The 26,377-nt window shown below is 33.1% G+C and overlaps 2 protein-coding genes across 3 annotated transcripts in view; one reads left to right on the top strand and one right to left on the bottom strand.

Moving 5' to 3' along the window:
• LOC133182177 (aryl hydrocarbon receptor nuclear translocator homolog) overlaps positions 1–21,810 on the bottom strand; it is a 39,607-nt gene extending 17,797 nt beyond the window's left edge. Inside the window, exons 1-5 of one of the 2 annotated variants that reach the window (XM_061316925.1) lie at positions 21,659–21,810; positions 6,973–7,030; positions 6,193–6,261; positions 4,279–4,436; positions 586–665 (exon numbers count right to left, since the gene is read on the bottom strand). In XM_061316925.1, coding sequence (XP_061172909.1) covers positions 586–665; positions 4,279–4,436; positions 6,193–6,261; positions 6,973–7,030; positions 21,659–21,701 — 408 coding nt within the window. In that variant the 5' untranslated portion in view covers positions 21,702–21,810. Of the gene's footprint in view, positions 1–585; positions 666–4,278; positions 4,437–6,192; positions 6,262–6,972; positions 7,031–12,377; positions 12,790–21,658 lie in introns of those variants that run through there. The other variant, XM_061316924.1, reaches the window with a different exon arrangement.
• The window catches only part of LOC133182176 (conserved oligomeric Golgi complex subunit 1-like), a 33,194-nt gene continuing 28,602 nt past the window's right edge, over positions 21,786–26,377 (top strand). Inside the window, exons 1-5 of the mRNA XM_061316923.1 lie at positions 21,786–21,933; positions 25,171–25,255; positions 25,478–25,522; positions 25,839–25,905; positions 26,192–26,301. Of these exons, the coding sequence (XP_061172907.1) occupies positions 21,897–21,933; positions 25,171–25,255; positions 25,478–25,522; positions 25,839–25,905; positions 26,192–26,301 (344 nt within the window). The 5' untranslated portion in view covers positions 21,786–21,896. The remainder of the gene's footprint in view (positions 21,934–25,170; positions 25,256–25,477; positions 25,523–25,838; positions 25,906–26,191; positions 26,302–26,377) is intronic.

Raw genomic sequence — 26,377 nt, 5'->3', positions numbered from 1 at the left:
AATTTTTTTTTTGAAAAGTAAGTTAAACTTCAAGTTCAAGGCCTTGAGGTCAAAACCTACATTCAAAATAGTCTTATCACAGGCATTGCACAAGTGAAACCACTATCTTCTCTCATTCATAAGTTATGACCAATATTAAGATTTTTTGAAAAGTAGGTCAAACGTCAAGGTTAAGGTGGCAAAAAATCATTTGACAATCAGAGTAATTTCATTACAAGTAATTCAAATCTGAAAGTCCTATCTTCTCTCTGACATTCAAAAGTTATTATCAATGTTAAAAATTTTGAAAAGGAGGTCAAACTTCAAGGTTAATGTCAGGGTAAAAAAAAAATAATTCAGTATGTTTGGAAAGCTCTTCTCACAGGAAATGCACAAGTGAAATATGAAAGTCCTATTTTTTTTCTCAGTCAAAAGTTATGACCAAGGTTAAAGTTGATAGACAGATGGAGGGACTATCAGATGAATGAGAAATAATGTCTCTATGCTTCTGCAAAAGCAGGGGAAAATAAAAAGCTACCTATAGAATTCCATAAAAACAATAAATTATTAACCTCTGCAGTTCCATATAAACAGTATAATATTTACCTCCAGAATAAGATGTTTGAGCTCCTGATCAGTTAAGAAGGAGGGCTTATAACAGCCATCAACACTGGTGTTCCCAGCTACTGAAAATTATACATCAATTAGCAGGATTCTTACAAAACATTGTTTACAATGAATAAATTGGGGGAAAAATAACTTGAAAAGACAAACTTCACAACATTTAGTAATAATTCCACAGAGGGGAAATCAGCTTCTCAAGGCTCTACTGTATAGACAAAAATATTTTCACCACTTTTCACAAAAAAATCCACTATTTTATAACTTTCCATAATCATTCAATGTTTCATGATTAGACCAACTTGGACAGGTACTGTGATTTCAATGTAAGAAATATATTTCTGTAAATTCAGTTTGAATATCTATACTTATAAATGAATAAATTTTGCAAATAAACTCCAAAACGCCTGCACCAGAGTTCTTTCTTAATCCCCTATGAATACACTAGGTACAAGATGATGTCCGTAAACTATATTTAGATTTCATTCACATAGTAAGTATTGTACATTAAATTAAAAGTCTACTTTCATTTTCTATAAACAGCCATGAAATAGCAAAAATGTGAGTACGGTGGCGGTTCTGGTTGGTGGATTTAAGTTACTGGCAATTTTTAATGAAACTGACAACACGCAATCGTTTATTTATTTCATAAAACGCCATCACCGAATTATTCAATCAAAAATTAATTTAAATGATATAAAAGAAATACGTTGTGATAACTGATTAAAAAGGGAAATGTGCAAATTATTTTCATCATTCACTGATCTTAATATTGACAGAAACTTCTAGAATATCATATAGCATTGATCCCGATGTTAAATAGAAAAAACGAGGCGATTATAGCTGCATGAACATAAAACATAGGTAATCAAAGATTACGAAGCTCACCTCGACGAATGTTATCTACATGTAAGACAAATTTCACATCATATTTTTTTTCTAGTTAGGGTACATCCCAAGATCAATATCCATGCAAGTTTGATTTAATTATAGACCTGCTCAAAAAACTTTTGACCTGTTTAGTAATCAAGAAAATTTTGGTCAGTTCCAACATCCAAAGCAAGTCTGGAAGTTTTCATCCTTAGATGCACCATCTATGCAAGTCTAATCATAACAGGCCATAATATTATATAGCTACTCCAAAAAAATTACCCTGGTCACTCATCTGGAAAATGTACGTCAGATTCAGAATCCAAGGCAAGTCTGGAAGTGTCCATCCCTAGATACATCATCCATGCTAATTCGGTTAAAATATGGCTAAAATTCTGGAAAATCTAGGTCAGATCCAGCATTCGAAGCAGGTTGGTTAGTGTACATCCCTAGATGCATCATCCATGAAAGTTTGGTCCAGGTAGGGCTTATAGTTACTTGGGAACGAGACTTCTCCTAAATCTAAACCTGGTCTCACATGTGGAAAATCTAGGTCAGATCCAGCATCCGAAGCAAGTGTGGTAGTGTCCATCCCTGGATGCATCATCCATGAAAGTTTGGTCCAGGTAGGGCTTATAGTTACTTGGGAATGGACCTGCTCCTAAAACTTTAACCTGGTCACTCATCTGGAAAATCTAGGTCAGATCCAGCATCCGAAGCAAGTGTGGTAGTGTACATCCCTAGATGCATCATCCATGAAAGTTTGGTCCAGGTAGGGCTTATAGTTACTTGGGAATGGACCTGCTCCTAAAACTTTAACCTGGTCACTCATCCAGAAAATCTAGGTCAGATCCAGCATCCGAAGTAAGTGTGGCCATGTCCATCCCTAGATGCATCATCCATGCAAGTTTGGTCCAGGTAGGGCTTATAGTTACTTGGGAATGGACCTGCTCCTAAAACTTTAACCTGGTCACTCATCCAGAAAATCTAGATCAGATCCAGCATCTGAAGCAAGTGTGGTAGTGTCCATCCCTAGATGCATCATCCATGCAAGTTTGGTCCAGGTAGGGCTTATAGTTACTTGGGAATGGGACCTGCTCCTAAAACTTTAACCTGGTCACTCACCTGAAAATCTAGGTCAGATCCAGCATCCGAAGCAAGTGTGGTAGTGTACATCCCTAGATGCATCATCCATGCAAGTTTGGTCCAGGTAGGGCTTATAGTTACTTGGGAATGGGACCTGCTCCTAAAACTTTAACCTGGTCACTCATCCAGAAAATCTAGGTCAGATCCAGCATCCGAAGTAAGTGTGGCCATGTCCATCCCTAGATGCATCATCCATGCAAGTTTGATCCAGGTAGGGCTTATAGTTACTTGGGAATGGACCTGCTCCTAAAACTTTAACCTGGTCACTCATCTGGAAAATCTAGGTCAGATCCAGCATCCGAAGCAAGTGTGGTAGTGTCCATCCCTAGATGCATCATCCATGCAAGTTTGGTCCAGGTAGGGCTTATAGTTACTTGGGAATGGGACTTGCTCCTAAAACTTTAACCTGGGACGCCGACGCCGACACCAACGCCGACGCCGGGGGTATAGCATAAGCTCATCTCGACTTCGTCGAGGTGAGCTAAAAAATGGTCATATGGAAATAATGGTAAATCAATGATAACACTATAAGTTGTAAATATATTTATATATCGAAAGACGATTAGTTAGGTTTTCCTAATAAATTTATCGGTAAAATTTGTTAGTATATTCCTCACTATGAGCATCGTGGCAACGAACCCGAAGTACAATATGTACTTCGTAATAAACTTGCTTACATGAAAAAAGAAAATTAAACAATAAAGTATTGTTCAAATACAATTAAAGCTGTTAAAATTTTGTGCTTTAATCAATACATTTTTTTTTAGAATACAGTCTTTTGATCAAATATTTGGTCTATTCATAGGACGTTAAAAGCTATTTTTTTACAAAAAAAGAAAGAAAGGAAAAAACAATTTATAAGTAAAATGTGCATATTCCCTACTTTTTTCCTTGACGGAAATGAAATAAGAGCACCTGAAGTGCAATATCCATAACATAATATACCAGGTTTTACAATAAACGTCAATAATAAAATGAAATTGTTATTTTTCAAGTTTTTACAAAAGGGGGGGGGGGGGGGGTTGGGGGGTTGAAGGCGCACATCTACTTCTGCTCCAAAACTAAATGCGGGATTTTGAACAAAGTATTTCTTGAAGCTAGAACCTGTAGGCTGTCAGTAGAAACTACAATATATATTATTAGAATTTTTCTGTCGGTAGTGGTATAAATTCAATTCCCCGCACTTGCGCGGGATTTCATCTAGTGTGAAACTGAAATAGGTATTAATTTTGCACTTCTAAAATTGCATATGCATGAAATTTGTATTAGCACTATTGAATATTTAAGTCTCCTCTTAACTGTGTATACCACACATAAAAATAAAACAATAATTTTCTTATTTCTTGGAGCAGGAAAAGAGGCTTAATCAGTAGCACGTCAAGCAATTGTGAAAGATGATTAAAGGAGGACACATTTACATCTTGCTCTCACTTGATCTAAATCTAGGTCACAATCTCAGCTATACTGATTTAATTAAGCATACTGCAGGACTTTATTATGGACTAGTTCTTCAACGGTTTTCTTTCTGTATATGTATTGTTCTTGGACATTTTCTTTTTAAATACATGTACAGTATACATTCTTTCAATAAAAAATTTACCTGAACCTCTAACATTATCTTTTTCTGCATTGATAACATTTCACACTTAATATTACCTGTACCTCTTAAAGTTTTCATGTGTGACACAGCCATTCTGAGGATGGTCAGTTTGTCTGGTTTTCTGGCCAGTGTACTACAGGTTGGCACCATGTCACAGAGTTCATTAATGTAAGAGGTCATCTTATTCCTCCTTCTTCTCTCTATCTCACAATGACTCTCTCTATAAAAGCAAGGAGCAGTAAGTACTGTTAGGTACTTATGATCATACAATAGTACTGCAACTGTCCAATTTCATTACAGAGTATTTGGCATTGACTTTTTGTTTCTTTCTTGTCTTTTTAAAAAAAATTTTTAAGGAAAAATCATTAATACATGTACCAAAAATACCAGAAAAATTGAAGTTTGACAGAAAATGAAGATTTTTATTTTAAAAGCACCTTTAAGTTCTACAAAATATGAACTTTCAAGTAAATAAAATAAGTAGATTTTATTACATTATAAATCTGAGAGAATATAGCATTAATTTACACCAGCTATATCTCTAATTTACTTTAAGCACCTGTGGTGCTAACAAGAAATTTATTGAAAAATCTTGTGAAATCCAAATCCCTTATTTTTCTTAGCTGATGACTCTCATTTTCAAATTCCTTTGTTTTTTTTGCTTTTCACCTTTGCTCATGGTGTCATTTACCGGTATCTATATCTAATAGTAAATTTTGAGTATGTACTTATCAAAGTGCCTTATATGAAATCTTTTATTGCACTAATTCAAGATTACCATCAAAATATCAATTTGTTTTGTTGTTAACCTACTTGTACATGTATATCTATTTGTATCTACTTGTACTGAGGAGCAGTAAATCTCAAAATTATTAAAGAACTGAAACTGTTATTCAACAATCAGGCCCGTAGGAAGCAATTTCAGTTTGGGGGGGCACAGCCATACATTTTCAGTTGAGGGGGCACTTTCAACTACCAAAAATTTCTTGACAAGCAAAAAAAAAAAAAAAAAAAAAGTCATCAGATGTTTTTATTGAGGGGCACAAGCATATAGTATCTATGTTTTCTATTGTAATCTATATATCGGCAAAATGGGGGGGGGGGGGGCACGGCTCCCCCGTGTCCCCTCGGTTCCTACGGCCATGACAATAAGAACTACTGTGTGGCAGTTAGACAGGTTCAATCACCAGTAGCCAGACAGCTCAATTGGTAGAGCACCTGACTAGTGATTCAGGGGGCTCAGGTTCAAATCTGATCTGGTCTGTACCCATTTTTCTCCTCACTGCTTACAGTAGAAAATAAGTTTTAATGTAATTGTTTAAACCAATTGAACAGGATACAGTAACTAGGAAAATGAAAACTACTTGTCTGTCATTATAAAGGCCTAACTGTGATAAGTGTTTCCGATTAGCAGAGCTACAACTCCCTAATGATCCAATGTATAGGTAAGTATCCACTTATATAGAGTTAATCTGACTGAATCTTTGTACAGAAAATGTCAAGGAAATCAAAGTCAGCGTATCAATAAGAACCTTATGTAAAACTTCTATTTCCTGTATATGACCATAATAGAAAATGTCATTACAGAAATGAAAAAAAAAAATATCATTTAGAACCTCTATTTATACATGTACAGTATTTGTTATCCTATTGTGTACAGTCAGATGAATTATACACAGTTTCAACATCTTTCATGACTTGTAATTTTTATATTTAACAGAAGAGCTTCAGAATGATTCACAAACTTAAACCTACTCCTCTACAATATAATTTATGAATATCAATGTTCCAATATGAAAAATTCAACCTGTTTCTATATATTTTAAAAATAAAAACATTTATGAGCAAAAAAGATGAAGATAAGCTTTTGACATTTTATATTCACCAGAAGAGCCTAGTGTTAACATGTTCATCATGACGTTTGTTTTGGACTGTAGATAGTGTTAAGTGGATAATTGCTCTCAGTCTATCTTTACCTGGCAAACCTCTCTTTGTCTGCTTGCTCCTGATTGTATCCCCCACCTTGACCATCCTCCTCATCTGACCTAATAAAGAATGGAATCATGACCTACATAAATCGTACAGTCAGACATTGGTTAATTATCAAACCAATTTTGTGATTAAGAATTAGCATCAAGTATGATATTTCAGAGCATCATTTAGACTTGAGGAAATAACGAAAACATCACACATACATCTAATTTATTTAACCAACATTCAGGGTTGTCCCTAAGACCCAGGGGCTGGGGAATTTCCCTGCCTATAATGACATAATCTCCCAGTTATTCTGGTATTCCCCTTCAACCCCTTGTTAGGGAGGAACCCCAAACCCCCTTCTACTTTTTTAATGTCCTCTACTATTTCAATTCTTAGGGGACAACCCTGAACATGTACTACGGTAATTTAAATTAAATTACACAGTTATTGATTGCTATGCAATTTTTTCTCATTAAAAAATTTACCAAACACAGATCTCAATAACTTTCTTAATTCAACTACATGTATATATCATGTTCATTAAAATTTTTTTTTTAAAAAAAGCTTCATGTATTCAGATAACTATAAGATTGGTGATTCAAATATCAACAGAGACTGAATAATTTTGTGTGCATTCTGGCATTTTCATCAGCTCTATGTATATACAAAAAATGCTTTGTACAATAAAATAGACCCTAACTCTGATTAATTTTCTATCTAGTCTGGGCTGTATATGAAAAGTTCCCAGATAAAACCTAAGGTTATCTCATGTTACTTACTCCCTCCCCGATCCTCCCTTGCGTTTTCTATTTCCTCCTTTGGAGTTATCAGGTGTCCCTGAAAAAAATCCAGACACAATATTTATAAACAGAACTTATACGATTCTGTAAAGTTAACTCATCATCTTGAAGTTGTACAGAGTTTCTTGACAAAGATAATGCTTATCTCCACCCATCTGCCTCATCTCTCAAGGCTTCTATGAATGGGTCTTGAGAACATGCAATTTGTGAGAAGTGAAGTCATGAATGATTCTGTTTTTAAAAAGAATTTAGAGAATTTTTTATTCTCTTCTGAATCTCTCACATTCAAGTCCACCCTGTCACAAGATTAATGAAATATAGAAGAAGACATGAGGTTGTTCTAGATCGTTAAATGAAGCTAGGTCCAGTAAGTGCATGAATTGCATTAGTAAATACAATGTTGCTACATGTATGTATTGCCTGACCTTGGGGGCAGTCAGATAAATAAAAGCAATTAATTTTAATTAAATGCAAAACTGTCAAACACAACCAAAAACTTGCAAAGGCTACAGCAGTAAAAGATCCATTTTTTCCTCCAAAAAAAGTGATTAAAACAACACAACTTTTAACTCTGAAAATGTCTATGGATTGTTTCTACAACAACATCATGTTTTTAAACTATTTAAACACATATGCCAAGAGATTCTTCCTAGGGGTCATTTAAAAAATCAGAATCTACTGCCAGGGATAATAGTTATAATATCAATTTATATCCCACTAAATGTCTCTTTAAAAAAAATCCTTGCTTAGCTCACTTAAGCAAATGAAATACTAGTATTCCATAGGTTATGCAAATTCAGAATAAATAGGACTCACTATGTCTTGAATTATAAGTACGTAAGTATAGAATGCTGCATTAGCTTGGTCTAATACTTCTGCTCTAAAATGTAGGTCACATGCAGCATCTGAAGCATAACTGGTCATAGCTATCTCCAAGTGCAAAATCTTTGCAAATTTCATAATTGTGCATGCCTTGGGCTTCTATCAAATCACTTGGGAAGGACAAATTGAACACTGAAGCTCCATGATTTTGCTTCATAAATTACCATGAGCCTTCAAAGTTGAAAGGCATAATATTTATAGTCTTATGGCTTCCTTTCTTGAAAGACTTCTTGAAAAATCTACATTTGGACAGAAGTTAAAATCATGAAATTTTCATTCCAGAATGTACTCTTGCTTTGTCTTTAGCTTCCTAACACTGAAGCTTTATATAGATTCTTCTGCAACTTCCTGACCTCAAACCAAGATTTCACACTTGTCAAAGGCTTACCCTGTGATTCAGTGACACTTTTAATCAACACATGACTTTTGCAGACCCCATTTTTAACCCATGTAGACTAATTCAATTTTTATCTTTGAGGATAGGCTTCTCAGAAGACATCACTTTCATGCAATCACAGAAGTGTATTGTTCATCTTTTTGTCATGTGACAAACTACTAGCTTGCACTTTACTAAATTACCTTGTTTTCTTATAAGCAGAAATATTATACTTTTCCAATAAGTTACTTGTTCTTTTTTCACCTACGATTATTGTTCAGTAATTGAACTTTATGGGCATTTATGTTATACACTTTACTTTTTCATGGACTGTCACTGATCATGGAAGAGCAGATTATGAATGCCATTATAATATATCTTACTTGAGTCATACCTAAAATATTTAAACTTGTTTCAAGAGGAAAACTGTTCAAAATTTCAACTTGTTTCAAGAGGAAAACTGTGCAAAATACATCATAGAATATCTAGTTAAGAATTTGATATACCAACCAGTATACTTGTATATGCAAACCATTTAACTGTATTAGATTTGAAAATCTATTTTGTTGTTGTCAGCATTTTAATGAAAAATATACCAAAAAAAAAAAAAAAAAATAATAATAATAATAAATTAAAATAAAAATGTAAACATAGCCAAGCCTATAGCTCTACTGGATTTATCCTGTAAATTTCTTAGAGATTAATTCCTTCCATTTTTAAATTTGACATTTTTCCTTGAAAATTAATCACACTTCCTCCCTTAATTCAAACAAAACAAGAGGCCCACGGGCCTTATAGGTCACCTGAGTATCATGCCACAACTTCGCCACAATGGATTCATGTTTTAAACCAGAGGCCATGAAATTCACAATTTCGAAAGAGGCACACTTGCTCATCATAATTTTACATTGAGTAAGCTTACTTAATACCCAGAAAGAGAGCAGAGGATTATCAATGAATTAATGCATTTTCACTATGTAATCATTAGAGCCCTGCCCTAACACCAGAACCATGATGCAGGGGCCATAAAATTCACAATTTTGGAAGAGGCATCCTTACATATCATAACAATACTCTTAGTTCATCAGCTTAATACCCAGGAGAAAAGAAGATTTTCAAAGAATTATTGCATTTTTACTATGTAATCATTAGAGCCCCACCCTAACACCAGAACCCCTGACCCAGGGGCCATGAAATTCATAATTTTGGAAGAGGCACCTTTACTCATCATAACTATGCATCAGTTTATTTGTTAAATACCCAGGATCAAAGAAAAAGATTTTTAAAGAAATAATGCATTATCACTATATATTCAACAGAGCCCCACCCTAACCCCAGAACCCCTGACCTAGGGGCCATGAATTTCACAATATTGGAACAGGCACCCTTACATATCATAACTATACTCTTAGTTCATCGGCTTATTACCCAGGAGAAAAGGAGAAGATTGTCAAAGAATTATTGCATTTTTACTATGTAATCATTAGAGCCCCGCCCTAAAACCAGAACCCCTGACCAGGGGGCCATGAAATTCACAACATAAGAATAGGCACCCTTATTCATCATAACTATGCCTTCAGTTTGTTTGCATTGGATCAGAGAAGATTTTTAAAAGAAATAATGCATTTTCACTATACATGTATATTCAACAGAACGCTGCCCTAACACCAGAACCCCTGACCCTGGGGCCATGAAATTCACAATTTTGGAAGAGGCACCTTTCATCATCATAACTATGTATTTATTTTGTTTTCATAATATCCAAGAGCACAGAAGAAGCTTTTTAAAGAAATAATGCATTATCACTATATATTCAACAGAGCCCCACCCTAACACCAGAACCCCTGACCCTTGGGCCACGAAATTCACAATTTTGGAAGAGGCACTCTTTCTCATCATAACTATGTACTTAGTTCATCGGCTTAGTACCCAGGAGCAGAGGAGAAGATTTTTGAATAATTAATGCATTTTCACTATATAATCATTAGATACCTGCCCTAACACCAGAACCCCTGACCCAGGGGCCATGAAATTCACAATTTTAGAAGAGACACCTTTCCTCATCATAACTATGCATATTGTTTGTTTCCTAAATACCGAAGAGCAGAGGAGAAGATTTTTTAAGAATAATGCTTTTCACTACATATTCAACAGAGCCCCACCCTAGCACCAGAACCCCTGACCCTGGGGCCATAAATTTCACAATTTAGGTAGAGGGCTCAATGCTTATTACATTCATGCCAACAGTTTGCCTGCTTGATGCCCAGGAGTAAAGAAGAAGATTTTTAAAGATTGCATTAATTCTGATGGTTTTAGCCCCACCCCTCAGGCCCCAGGGGGGTAAGGGTCATGAATTTCACAATTTTTACTCCCCTTCACATATAGATGCTATGTGCCAAATTTGGTTGAAATTGGTTCAGTGGTTCCAGAGAAGAAGCTGAAAATGTTCATATGTTAACGCACGATGGACGACGCACGACGCATGCCGACGGACGAAAACAGATAGCAATAGGTCACCTGAGTAAACTCAGGTGACCTAACAAAAGGAGCAACAGTTTAAAATATTAATAAATTTGAAGCATTAAAAAAAATACTTCTATTTTTTTCTTTCTATTTTAATTGACAGTCACTAATATAGAAAAAATTACTTTGATGAATATTATACTTGAACTATGTGTAGAAACCATAGTTTGAAATAAATTTTCATATTTTATTCTTCATAGCAACACTAACACTATCCACTCAGATCTGAAATAGGCATCTTGAGAAAGTCTACATTTACTCAAATCCAATGAAAACAACAGAAGAAACAGCACTAGGAAATACTTCAATTATTAAATTTTTAATAAATTTTATCAACACTGCTCACCAGAACAATACTGTAAATCACTTTTTATTCAAGAGAACTTTATATTCGTGTAATCACGTGAGACTATCTGCTTGGAAACATTTTGTTATTATATTTTTTTAAGTATAATTTATATACAGCAATATAAACCAAAAGTCACGAAAATTCTGTCTCGCATATAAGTATACCAAGTACCTCACAAAAATAAGGTCTTGTGAAAATTTGTACACCAATTAATCTATGGATGTTTATATCTTTATCCTGCCTAGACTTGTTAAGTTTATTCAGACCAATCTTGGTATATATATATATATATAGGATTTCAAATATTAGATTTTTTCAATAACCATCATAACACCATTCATCTAAATTAAAAATTTATGTAAGATTATATATATATTGATTTTTTAAACAAGCACTAAGTATTCTCTACACTTGTACTTTTAGTGAAATCATACCAAAACTGAGGAAGAAGTAGTATTTCACATAAATTTAACATATAATTCTATCTTCAGTAACCATGACAACACCATCCATTGTAAATTAGAACTAATACATGAAATTAAGAATCTAACTTGATATATCTACATAATCATTTATCAAGTTATATTGAATCAGGATAATTCTGTGGGAATTGAAATGAATTTTAACACATAATTCTTTTTTCAAGTAACATTTAGTAACAAATTTTCTTACTTCAAAAAGGAAAAACCAAAAAGGTGTGGGGAAGGGGGATGGGGGATGAATATTTTCATAAAGAAATGTCCAAAGACAGCAGATGGATATTCTCAACAGTCCATAAACTCCTCTATTTACTAAGGATAGTTTTATTTATTTTTCCTATTTATATCTGCCCTGAATTTTCAAAATAATGAAACAAAAAACAATATCACCAAACTGTGAGGAAAACATACATATATCAAGTTAAATCTAGGTTTAAGGCTAAATGATCATCAGGTAATGTTCTACACTGAGACAGACAATCAGAACTATGAACTTGTACAGCCATGTCCTTTGGTGTCTGTAGGGTACACCCCCCCCCCCCCCTTTCCCCATTGAGGTAATACTCTGACTGTTTCTACAATTTTATCAAATGCTGTAAGTGTTAACATAAAAGACAACATTAAAATTTTTTTTTTTTGAAAATACATATGTACAACATGACCCCCCCCCCCCCACCAAATGAAGTTATATGTACAAAATCTGACCTAAAACCAACAAATAACTTTTTTGTCTTTCCAAGTACATTGTATTTCCTCTTTGTTAAGCAAATCTTACCATAGATTGCCATTTCCGTATAGACAACAGGAATGGGTGCTATTCCTGAAAATGTACAAGGCTGTGAGCATTGCCCCTGAGTAAAGTCATAGAGGTGCTTTGAAGGTCCTTGATATCGATAATTAGAGTAATCCATTATTTGTCTTCAAACTCGCCAGTCAAATTTCAAGTGCCAATGGAAATGAAATTTTTATCACCAACAAACCTTACTGATAAATATTTCTTCTTCTCAAATATTCCAAGTGCAGCCCAAATCACAGATGTAAATATTTTTCAAATGTAAAAACTAAGAAAAAAAATATCCTGAGATAAGAATATTTGTGCAATTTTGCTAGAGTGCAGACAGTGGAGGTCTCCTTCGGTTTTTACATCTCTGTGTGGAAGCAGACGACACACCTGTTGCGACTGCTGAGACGACTCAATCACTACCACAGGTAGACAGCTGTCATACAGATATATGTCACCATCATAGGTAGGTCTTCACTTATTGGTGTATCACTAGTACAGCTCCACTTAAAATTATTGGTTTTCAATTTCAGTCTACTAGTTTACAGCGTTCACAACTTTAATGGTGAATGTTAAACACATCCTAAGAGTATGCACAACTGATGTAGTATACTAATGCAAATAAAAAAAAACATTTTGCTTTCTCACTCCCTGGTAAAATTTGCTTCCAACTCTATTTCATGGAACCCTATCAAGTCTCAGGCATGCTGATTTGTTAAATGTCAGTGTTTTCATTAATTTTATATCTGTACAAACCAAATATAATACAACTATTAGATGACTGCCTCCTGTTACTTGATTTAGTAAAATATTCAGTGAAAACTTTGTTATCAAAATGGCCCAGAATGACATTGTTTTCCATAAACTGCCTTGTGACCTTCTTTAATTATTTCTGCCACCCAAGAGTCTGAACTTAAGTCACGAATTCTGGTGAACTAGGTATAACTGCACTCCTACACACAGTCACACTTCAGCGATCCAAGTATGTGTACAAACATCAACAGGTCATGTCATTAACATAAAATCATCTTATAACTCTCGTAATTCCTTTGGTACTTTTATTTTGTACATCATTTTCATGTACCATATGAAAATTAATGCAGTAAACAATACCTTTAAACCAAAAGATAAAGCCAGAATGATGCAACAGAATATACCTTTTCACTTACTGGTCTTCATTCAACATATGTTTTTTTCATATAATAGTTGTCATCTTTTATGTAGAATTTTTTATTACAGGAAGATCTTTCTAATGCAAGACTTTACAAGTTTTAATCCAACACAAGGTATCCACCACCAAAACAAACCTTCTAACTGTAGAAATCTGGATAATTTCATGATTATCTGCTATATCCTGTTTCATTAATTGATCATTAAGCTGAACACTTCTTTGAACACTGGGGGCTATGTCTGTGTATTGGAGTTCTCACCTGTTATCAGGTGAGACATGACAAAATTGACTCAATTGTCATGAACTTCTATTTATAGTTCTCAAGGTGCATAATAATTAACTAACACTTTATCATATAGCATATATATATATAAAATTAATTTTACTTATTAATTTTTATTTTAACATATTACATGTTTTGAAGGATGAATCAATAACCTTGTTATGAGGTTGCTCCTGTGTCATACATAAAAGAAGAAAAACAACAACTTTAACCAAAATATCAGGACTCCCTCAGGTCGCCCATGGGCAAAGCTGCTAACCTGAATTACTTTTATCTCCGGACAAAATGTGTGGATACATGAATATGAACTCTTTACTCAGGTCCTAAACTTAAAGATCACGGTCTCAGGAATAATAATCGGCAATATACTGACACTTTTTATTAAGAGGACCATGGGCAACAATGCTCATCTGAGTCAAACTCTTCTGACAAATGAACAAGTAAATACATACAAGGAATATAATCCCCTTTGTGGCCACAAAATAAGTCAAAAGGGCCCTTTTTCTCAAGAATTTAAATCAAATTATATTGTTTGTTTATGTGTTGAACAAACTATAGACTTCTTGCTTTTGAGGAACTTTGTATCATGTGTCCATGACTTCATACTTTTTAGCACAGGATGATTTGTGGCAAATTTGGTAAAAATTGCTCTGTAAGTCTTGCGAAGAAATACAAAATGTGAAAACGTAATGAGACAGAAAAATATCGTATAATTGATTTGCTTGCAAATTAATCTTTGTTTATCATAACTTATTTTCAACCTAGTACTAAGTAAACAGTAATAATAGGCCTATGGAGCATATTATGACACCTTAATTACCCTTCTCTTCCTTATTAGTTATAAATATGTAGATAAATAAAACTGCTTTTGTAGCCTTCATTTTGAAGTCCATGCTTCCAATAATTTTAATTTACTATACACTGAGGCTTGATGTCGATTGTGGATTTGTTATACATAAATCTTTATATAAAACTTCATCTTATCCTAGGCCTAGGAGCCATGCTCTGAACAAATTTGAAATCAAACTACAAGATTTTAGGTATGCTTGCATTTTAAAATGACTAATTGTGGTCATGGTCTTCTTGAGAAGTAGATATTGAAAGATTTTTCCCTACATGTACCTATGTAAAACTTCTGATTCCCTATTGTGGCCACATATCTATATACATGTAAATAATAATTAAATATAGAATATATATTGTATCCAATTAAAAATGTCCAAGATTCACAAAACTTTTGATCGTCCAAAGCCACAAATCAAACTGTCTCATTAACTTTTCATGAGAACATGAATTAACATGAATGGACCCAAGGATGATGGAAAATGGAATGAAACATTAAACAACCATGGGTTTCCAAGAAAGTATATCAGGAAGCTTTCAAATAAGATTCTTCTCTAGTCCAGTGGATTTTTAGAAGAAGATTTTTTAAAAATTGTTTTTATGTAGTCCAATTTAAAACTTTGATCCACCATTGTGGCCCCACCCTAACCCTTGGGACCAATTTAGAATCAGGTCCAGTGGTTCTTCAAAAAAAGATTTTTAAAGATAGTATCCAGTCCCATATAAAACTGAGATCCCCTATTGTAGACCTATCCTTATTTAGAATATACATAGCATCAGGAAGCTTCACCCAAGTTTCATCTTTACAGGTCCAGTGGTTCACCAAGGTAGGTAATCAAAGATTACAGAGCTCACCTCAACAAATGTTATCTTTAATTAAAGTTCCACATTAAACTAATAATCTATCAGTGTGCATCCCTAGATGCAACAATTCTGGTAAGTGCATTCCTAGATGCATCATCCATCCAAATGTTGTCCAGGTAGGGCTTGAATTAACACTGAGTATATCTACTCCAAAAACTTTAACCTAGTCATGCACTCATCTTGAAAATGTACACCAAATCCAGGATCCAAAACAAATCCAGTATTGTGCATCCTTAGATGTATCATCCCTACAAGTTTGGTCAATATAGGGCTTATAGTTATTTGGAAATAAGACCTGCTCCACAAAATTTCACTGTTCCAAAAACATTAATCTGATCATTCTTTGGCTAAAAATGCAGTAACTGGAACGTGACTGGTACAATAAAACATACTAGAAGCATCGTTCATGCATCTCTGGTTAAAATATAGGGCACAGAAGTACTTGTAAGAAATCTGCTTCAAAAACTTTAACCTGGAACATCAACACCGATGGTATTACATAAGCTCCCCAAACTTTGTTGAGGTGAGCTAAAAATTAACACCAATAATTCTATTGGATATAATCCTGGGTAGCTCACTGGATAGAGCACCTGCCTAGTGATGCAGGGATCCTGGGTTCAATTCCCTATTTTTCTCCTTTCCTGTTAAATTTTTTTTTTTGGTGTCATGCCCTGGGAGTGACAGGTGAAAAACCTGCCAGGGAAGAGCCTGGGTTGGTGAGCACTTTTAAGGAACTAAAAAGCGGCAGTCAGAGAGATTGGCCATTGGCCAAATAGCTCAATGGTTAAAGCACCTGACTAGTGATGCAGAGATCCCAGGTTCAATTCCCGGTCCAGCCACACAATTTTCTCCTTTCCCGTTAGATAATTAGGTGCTACTGACCAAAGCTTGACTTGCATGTGAAAGTCCTGCCAGGGGCAAAAAGAACTTTGGTTGTGTCTTTGAGGGCAAAGACAATTTTAAGGAGGGAGAAATGTAATGGTTTTGGCCCTGGATATTGGCTTTGATAGCTCATTTGGTAGAATGCCTGACTACTGATGCACTGGTCATGGGTACAATTCCCGTTCCAGCCATGGGTTTTCTCCTTTCCTGTTAAACTGTTTTTTTTATTACCTAACATTACTAGAATAATTGTTTTCAATACAATGAAGCAACTTCCTTCTCATGTGGAAAAACTGTTACAGTTAACGCAGCTAGTGGCACAAATGGCACAGAAAAACACACAGGGGACCAAGGTTTAGTTCTTGCAGAGAGCTTAAAGGAAATTAAAAAAATCATTGCATCTACTCTTTAAAAAAAATCAATATTTTTCTTTTAAAAATATGCACCATTTAGACTCTATTATGGAAATGCAACTATCATATGATGGAACAGGGATGCAAATTACATTTAAAACCTAAAGGGGCCATGTGGGCCCCCATCTTCACAAGTTTGGGTTCCACAATTTTCTGTTCACATAGTAAAAAATCCTCGATCTTTTCAGTTTCTTATCATAATCTCAGAGGAATATGCTGTTCATAGTCTTTCATTTAAATTTTTCCTACAAATTTCGACATCAGTTGTATGAAATTTTATGTTATCATTCACTTCATGTATTTTGAATTATACCTTTCTATTTTTAATTACAGAGCGCATACTTCACCAACTTTCAAAGTTTAAAAAGTGAAATATTTTTACCAATGGTAGTAGTCCCCCCCCCCCCCAAAAAAATCAGAAAACATCTTCATAATACATTTCAGACGGGAAATTAATGAATAATTAATGGCTGCTTATTGTAAATAATAAATAGCGTGCATCTTAATAAGATAAGGATAAAAACTCACTAGCATTGATATATAAAAGGAAAATGAAATAAAAAAAATCAAAAATAAACTTTAAAGATTTTAAAGAAGTGTTTAATTGACATGGTTCTGTGTCTTAAAAATGATTTAAAGATAGAAAACAGCGAAATCAAAAGTGAATGTAATAGCGGAACCAAAGCCACTCAGGTTCAAGAAAAGGTTCAATAAAATTCTTACTCGCCATGTGGTCAATAACACCCTCAAAAGTTAGTCGCCCACAGGCAAATTTACTTGCATTTGTGAGTGGGTGAGTTGTTATTTGCAACCCTATGGAACATGTGACTTCACAGTCTAGACTATAAGTGCATCTGACCTTTAACCTTCCAGTTTTTCCAATGGTGAAGAGGCGGATCTAAATTAAATGTGTATACATAGGTTTTTGATAGTATCCACTGTATCCAGTAATATTAAGGCCAAAGTTTTTTTTTCAATTGGTTTACGATTCCGCCGACCCTAATTTTCACCAATCATGAAAATAAAAATAATGTCTTTTTCCGAAATATTTTTCCGGATTTTTCTCAGCTGAACTGGTGGGTTTTAAATTTTAGAATGCATCTTAGTCAAATAAGCGCTTATAAATATATGAGCCCTTTACAAACATTTAGGTGACCGTAAATAAACACATGTGCAAACCAAAAATGGCGGTTCTGTCATGTAACAAGGTAATTCCTCACTGAAAGCAATGACACACACTTAAAGAACTTTTTCTGCATGGAAAAGTGAATAAAATCTTGGATAAATGATCCCTTTCTCTAATTGCGATGTCTCAATTGGCTAAATTCATACCGTAATATTGGAGAGTGTATGCCCAACCCTGATCGACCTAGCAGACACGGATACACCTATAGATAACAGGGATTTATCAGTGCCTTCTCATGGGCCGAAATTCGGCCTCATTCCCAATTGAAAATGAGTTCAGTTTTTCCAATTTGGCAGTATTTTTTCCCAATTGGTGAACAATGCTTTTATTTTTAATTATCTTTGGAAAAAAGTAAAATTGTCAGATTGTCTGTAATTTTCATCTATTTAACTCATTTAGGAAAGCTACAGTCATAACACATGTTTAAAAACACTGAAAAAACATCGCCAACTTTTAATCCGAATTTCCTCCGTTTTTCTAAAAATGATGATATTGTGTAATTATATAGATTTATTAAGTTATTTCCACCTACTCTATTGATCTGCAAGTGAAGGGGACTTTTAGAAAATGTGTACTTAGTATAATTTTTCCAGGAGGTTTATAATCTCCAGAAACAGATACTATAATAACCTAAATTGAAATCTCATACACACATGTGCATGTACTACCCTAAGTTGTAAAAATACTTTATACTCATTGAAGTCCATTTTACCTTAATTAGTCTATTATTCATAATTGATCTTGTATCATTGTATGATGAAGATGGATCATATTTAAGTGTCGTTTGGTTGCCCAAATTAGAGTTCATGCTGAAATGTTAAATGAATTACCCCTGAATACATGATTTAAGCAACATTTTAAAAAGTTTTCCAATTTCATCAAATAGCCGATAATTTTTTCCCAATTCCCCAAAAATGGTGTTTCCCAAAATCATAGGCTGATAAATCCATGGATAATAGTGAAGCCAATTTAGTGTTGAGAGGTACATCTTAGTTGAAGTAAAGCTGACTGGTATTTCACTGGATAAATTCCAATGTGTATAAAACATTTTGTTAATTTATAGAAGTAATTTTAATATACAAATCTTTGCAAATTTGATACTCAATTGAGATCAGAGCCCTCTGAATTACTATAAAGTAAATAATGAGCATTGCCTACTGTGCAGGTACATAACAAAATTTAAAGAAGGACTTGAATGAGAAATTATTGGAACATTAAATTTGATAGCTGCATGATCAAATTATTATAACTTTAAATTCAACGTTAATTACTTTCAATATTGTTAAACAATTAAATTGTATTTTTCTTCAATCTAAATTTAACTTAACTTTGGATCCTTATTTTTAGTTTGTGGGGATACTGAGATTATAACACATCACATATCACTGAAGAGCACAAAAAGAAGTTGAACATCATGAACCAAGCACTGATTGATAAACAAAAATCAGAACTAAATGAAAATGACATTCAGTCTAAAGTTAGAAATGAATTAAAATTAAATAAAAAGAGTTATGTGATCTAGACAATAAAACTTAAAAGTACTATTGACGTGTATTATTTTCATTAAAGTAAACATTGCTGGTATTTTAAAATGAAATTGTTGAATCCTAAATTATTTTTATTTTTATTTTTCGACCACCCAATGCATTTTTTGGAGACAGAAAATCGTAAACCAAAAAAAATAAAAACCTTGGCCTAAAATACAGCTGTGCTCATCCCAATGGTCACACCATAAAACATTTTACTGTCTAACAATTCTAAGTTTGGCTCGTTTCATGATTTGCATGCTATTTTATTGATGAATATTTTCAATACTAATCAGATTGTACCATTTGTCCCACATGAGGGCTTCATCGACATTTGAAAAGATATCAGACAAGTAAATTTTGACTTGCTTTCAAAGGAAATATCATTAAACAGAATTTCATCCTTAAATCTCATTTGCCTGTCTGTCACTCTGTAAGTCCCAAAAATTTCAATCTATTAACAAAATTAACAAAACCTATTTGCAAAATTTAAAAATTGAAAAAAATCAGTCTGTTTATAAAATAAAGTAATCCAAATTACAGTTTTTTGTTTACTTTAATTTTATATCATCATGTTAGAAGATGTAGTTTTCTGTGCACACACACAAAAAATGATGATTTTTTGGCAAAAATGATGGGTCTACAAAAACTGTCCGTGTAAAGTTTTGGAAAATATGGCAAACTTGCCAGTACTCAGAAATGCTAAATAAAAGACTTCAGAAGAGATTGTATTTGTCAGATTTTTTTTTATTTCATTTGCAAAAAAGGAGATACATGTATTTACTTCCAAAGTTGACGTTTGAAGTCAGATCAATTGCAGAGAAAATGATACGTTTGAGAAGTAAATATGCATAATAAAAGGGATATATGTGCAAAATGGGACAATATATATTGTAACTGTTCAAAACTTGACTGAATTTTACACAAAAATTAGCATTCCGTTTTTTTATTTGTGTACGGCATCTTAATTGAACGCCTAAGTTCTTACCATCGTTATTTACCAATTTTTTTTATCACATACGAACAGATATGTTATTATGACATTATTGTGAAAACATTTTAAAACTATTATCTATCAATATGAAAACTTTAAAACCACTCTTCTAGAAATTAAGGTCATAACATGTCTTCTAAAAATGAACAAGTGAATATCTCTGGTAAAAAAAATATGCATTTTCTGATGAAAATAAATATATGCTGGGTGTCTCAAAAACAAATAAAAGCACCTTTATTGTAGGAACGACATAAAATTTAAATCAAGGAGACAATAAATCAAATATGAAAATAATTCTTACAGACAGTATATTGAATTCTATGTCATATATCCAATTTACTATTATGCAAGAGTTTGAAGCGATAAATAAGCTAATATCCACAAAATAATTTTATAAATGTAATTACCCATTCAACAAAAATTAAGTCACGATGCACTAAATGCAGCCATTATGCAGCAGTATATTTGGAGAAAGCAAACAACAATCAATCGTTTGTTTACATCGGACACCATTTTGCCGCAATGCATGATGGAGCCACAGATTTTGTTTTCGGAGTTCACGCCTTTTTTGGAGTTCGTCTAGACTGATTACTCAGTGTATTTTTCTTGCCTTGAATTTACACGCCATGTTGACATTCGGAAATCTCTAGATTATTCATAGTATATGTGGAGATCATTTTAATGATAGTACATTCTATCGTTAAACCAGGTCTATTGGACACTTTCATTTTAATGATAGAACATACTTTTAAATAACTAATCAGAGATTCATCTGACTCTTACCCAAGATTTAATAAATTGGGACATGTACTTTTCCCCCCGCACATCTCAATATAAAAGCAGGGGTTAGAGTCTGAGGAGTCTCGGATTATCTAATACCTACAGTAGTATTCAAACCCCTGCTTTAATCAGGATAGTAAGATATCATCGTGTAAGAATATATATTTTGGCTGTCTTCATTATGCAAATATGAACAGTACATAAGATATGTCTGTATTGTCATTATTATGCACCATTCATAAGGGTACAATATTTAGTGCCTATGTGTCAAAATAAGTACATGGTAAATATACCTTGATTGCAGGTATTTTTTTACTCTCAGGATATACTCACCAGCACCAGATGGTCCTGGGGACACTGTAGATGATGCTGACATACGAATTTTTTCCTAACGAATACAGAAATTATCAAAATACTTAGTTTATTTTTTTTCTTTGGTGTTGGAAATTTTACAGGAAACAAACAAATCTCGTCCACAACGAGATCAAAATAAACTCGGTGTAAAAATTCGGAAATCGGATAAAACGAATCAGGATTGTCCCCCTTTACGGAACTCTCCACAGATGCCAACATGGCTAAACAAGAGCGAGGGGTTGTTTCTGCAAAATGTAAGCTGATTTATTCATTATTTCCTTATATTTTGTTCTTGATTTTTTTAGTTTTATATTTAGCTCAATGTGAATAACTATTTGGGGACATTTGCAGAGCACTTTCAATCCATTATCCACACTAGGCTATATACAGTAAAACACGTTTATAACGAAATTGATAACAGCGATAACCTGATTATGACGAGATTTTTTTTGTTTTTGTCTTTTGTTTGTCATTTTTTATTGTTTTTTTTTTGTCTAAAGTACTATATATTACTGAATACAAATGAAGGAATTTATTATTTAGCTAATAAATAGTCTAATGTTTTTTATTACATTTCCAATAGTGAGATACAGTGATTTATTTATTGAATAAAAGTGATATTCTCTCACAGTGTGAAAGGACATCAAAGTAAATAAAAAATAATTTCTGGCCTGTCATAATATAGAGATAGTAATTAAACTGTCTTAATAGAGACTAAATCTGCCAATTTCTTCCCAATTAAATTTGTAAAATCCATGTTACAATGTTTTCAATCTCACAATTGCTAAGCTATGACATCTCAACTGCTCAACTATGACGTCACAGCTTATGGCTGTGTTAAGAAAAGACAGAGGCAAATGGAAAATCAAAGAATTCAAAATGTTATATTAATATAGAAATTCAGTATTTTTTCACACTCGAGAAAATAAAAAAAAATCCTGTCCACTTGTGAAATAAATTCCATATCCAACTACAAAACATTGAATATCCCCTATTTACAATGCCAACATTGGGACAAGTGCAGTTGTATACCATGTACCATAAAAAATCTTTACATAGCTTACACTTTAAATTTTGATCCGCCTCTTCAAACTTCAAACTGCACTAGACAGTCTAGAACGTGATGTCATATGTAAGTTACATTTCTGTAACTTAGTCTAAATAGGCTTTTTACAATTTTTATAAGAGTAGATGCCATTATTATTTGTTTCGTTTAAGCTCTCTGCAAGAACTAAATCTTAATACACGATAACCGGGGGACTGTTAAATGGCCATTATCCTGGTAGCAAAGGAATTCTGGGTAGGATTAACAGAAAAATTTGCTTGATGAATATATAGATTCTCTGTTCCTATACGTAAGTCTATTGAGCTCGCTGCGCTTGCTAATAATAAAGAACTACTTAAAGCCTAGAGAATTTTAGCGTTCAATATCTTGGTGTTTTATTGAATGCTGAATTTGCAATATATGAGTATGCCTTGAAACATTCCGAATGTAGGCGTTCAATATCGAACGCCCCATTGTAAACAAAAAAATGTCATCTGGTCAACCCAATCTAATTAAAATTAGATGTTCCGAATCCGCTACCATTTCTCAAACATCTAACAACATTCCATTCGGGGTCACGTCAGAGCAACCTTTCGATTACCCAGTGAAATCGCCGTCGTCGAAATCTTGGCTTATAGTTCGGATGCGATTCTTTTTTTACTGCCAAACCTAAATGCCCGAGGGGTTTCGTAGTAAACAAAATATGCATGGTAAAGACCGTGCTATATATGAATGTGACGTGCGGGATATATAGTAGTTTGTGCATTTTCGTTTGCGTTATTCAGGTAAGAATGCCAGACTGGCGGACTATAGTTCAATTTATACCAAAATTACTTTAATTCATCGTAAGACAGTCTACTGATCATCAATAATGTAAAGAAGTAGCCGTGGAACTAATTTTAGAATTGTATACAGAAGGTTGAATCTGATTGGCCAAAATTTTTATGTTTATTCATAATTGAAAGGTCGCTCTGACGTGACCCCGAATGGGATCTTGTTAGATGTTTGAGAAGCGGTAGCAGATTCGGAACATCTAATTTTAATTAGATTGCTGGTCAACCATTTATGATGGGTCACGATGTCACGTTGTCACGTAACATAACATCCTGTTATTGTTATATAGTTCATAACAAATTAGTGATCTTTTAGGGTAATAAAATACTTATTTTAAAAAGATTATATATGTGGATTATTGTATTTGTATACAACGTATTTGTATATACGTTGTCACGAAACATAACATCCTGTAAAATAGTTCATATCAAATTACATCTAGTGATCTTTTAGGGTAATAAAATACTTATTTTAAAAAGATTTTATATGTGGATTATTGTATTTGTATACTGTAAATGTACTTAATTTTGTGTCAATCATATCTTAGCACCCACTCCCTGTCTTCTAATTTAAGAACACACTAATATATGATTAAGGAGGGATTCTTGTCTGGTTTCTGACTAGATGAAATATTCAAAGTATATGTGCTTATATGTCTTATATATTTAGATGTAAGGAATTTAAAAGATCATATTTTGCTTTCCTCATCACAATTGTACAACTTTAAATAGAAATGGTAAACAGAGTTTGAAATTTAGCAGGGACTATATTTTTGGTGGAACGGTGGCGTATGACAATATCTCCTTTTCTGCTTCTCAAAATTATCAGTACTATAGAACAATGAATTTAGTTTTAAAAAACTTAAATACAATCAGAGACTTAAAGAAATTTTCAAATGTAGGTAAAATTAATAATAATGGACTAAAGTTTTTAAAATGTATCAAATAAATATAATTTTCCAAATAAACTTCCAATTTTATTACCTTTGAAAAGCTTCCAATCTAGGTATAGATTTGAGCAAAAAATCAATTAAAAGTGGGTTTTTTTTGTATTATTTTATATCTTATATGATTACTTTACCATATGTGAAAATCATAAAAATTTAAGAATACGAAGTATGTAAAAATAACCAATACATCCTAAAAATTTAAGAAAAATAGAGGAAATTCGGATTAGCCAATATCTATTTTAGTTAAATCATTTGTGTCAATTTGGTAGTATCATCTGATAGACCCTATATAGTAATATCTTTTTATGCAAAAAGAAAAACATTTAATCTTTTGAAATAGAAGTATAGGCATCACATTATTGGCAACAGTAATTTTTCATTACATAATGTCAAGGAAAAAGATAATGACCTTGACCTGACATTGCTTCTAAAATAAAATGGTCAAATTCAATTTTATTGATACCATCACTTAGTGATAATGTATTCTTGAATCTATGAAAAATTCATTAATTTTTAAATACAAGAAATATGAGAAGAATCCCTTCTTAAAGCAGATGTGCTAATTCATGATAACTCCAATTTAGTTGATGAGGAAGATTGTGCTAAATTTTGAGCATGCTAATTAATGTACCTTTACAGTATAAATGAACATTTCAATTTCAGCTTTGCCAGTTCATGAAATGGATACCAACATATTGTTTGAGAAATTCACAGTGGAGGAAATTAGAGAAATTGAAAAGAAAACAAGGTTTGAAGTGTTTGAATATGAATGTGGTTAATGGAAATAAAACAATAAAAATATGTTGAAGATTGATGTTATATCTGTGTAATTTTATAAATTTATATGAGAAAAAAGTTGAAAGAAGTACAATTACAACAATATTCTGTTTGCTAATTTTTTCATATCTCTAATATTATTATTAACTTATATGATTTGATACATTATAAAATCCATTATATAAACTTTCAGAGCTGATATAGAGCGAAAGAAAGAGGATTTGCGAATAATGGTTGGGTATGTTAAATGTAATAGATATGAAATCATGTATTAACAGCTGTATACATTACATGTAATAGATATCAAAATATAAATCACAGCTGTGTATGTAAAGTGTCTAATAAAAGGAATACCAGGAGCTGTTGAATGGAAATTTGTGATAATTGTTTTAAAAAATTGTCTTTTTAGAATTCAGATAAAGCTAACATTGAATTGATAGTATTTTAAAAATGCATGGATTTTATGGTCTCGAAGTATTCTGAATTTGTCTGAATTAAAGAGAAATAAAAATCTGTCAGTGCTTTTATTTCATGGGAATAAATTTATTTTTCAGTGAGAGATACAGAGATTTGATAGAGGCCGCTGACACAATCACTGAAATGAAAAACAGTGCACAAAACGTAGGATTTTTTTCTTGTTTGAACACTATACAGAGAAGAAATACATGTAAAAGAAACTCCTACTTAGTACAAAGATTGTATATGACCTTAACTGAAGGTCATTTGGCAAATGCAAGCTTAAGCAGAAAAAGAGTAAAATTTGAGTACAGTTCATAACTACTCCTTGATAAATAAATATTGGATGTTGATACCTCAAACAAAGATTATATGTCAGTTAAGGGTATGTCGTAACCTTGACCCAATGTCATCTGGGCAAGTTTTATTTGGATGTTTATAATCATTTCAGGTTATGTCATCTATAGCCAAAATGGAGGAAATGTGTAAAATGTTAAAACAGAGGCACATGATAAAGGGTACATCTTTCCAGCAGAGGAAGGGTCCAGGCCAACAGGAAGGGTAGGAATACTTGGAGTTTTTTTTTCCAGAATTATATCACATTACTGAGGCTAGTGCTCTGATGGACATAGCCTTA

The sequence above is a fragment of the Saccostrea echinata genome, unplaced genomic scaffold (assembly GCF_033153115.1).
Source record: "Saccostrea echinata isolate AGI-Se365-2 ecotype Australia unplaced genomic scaffold, CSIRO_AGI_Sech_v1 ptg000009l, whole genome shotgun sequence".
Lineage (NCBI taxonomy): Eukaryota > Metazoa > Mollusca > Bivalvia > Ostreida > Ostreidae > Saccostrea > Saccostrea echinata.
This window is presented reverse-complemented; position numbering and strand designations above follow the sequence as displayed.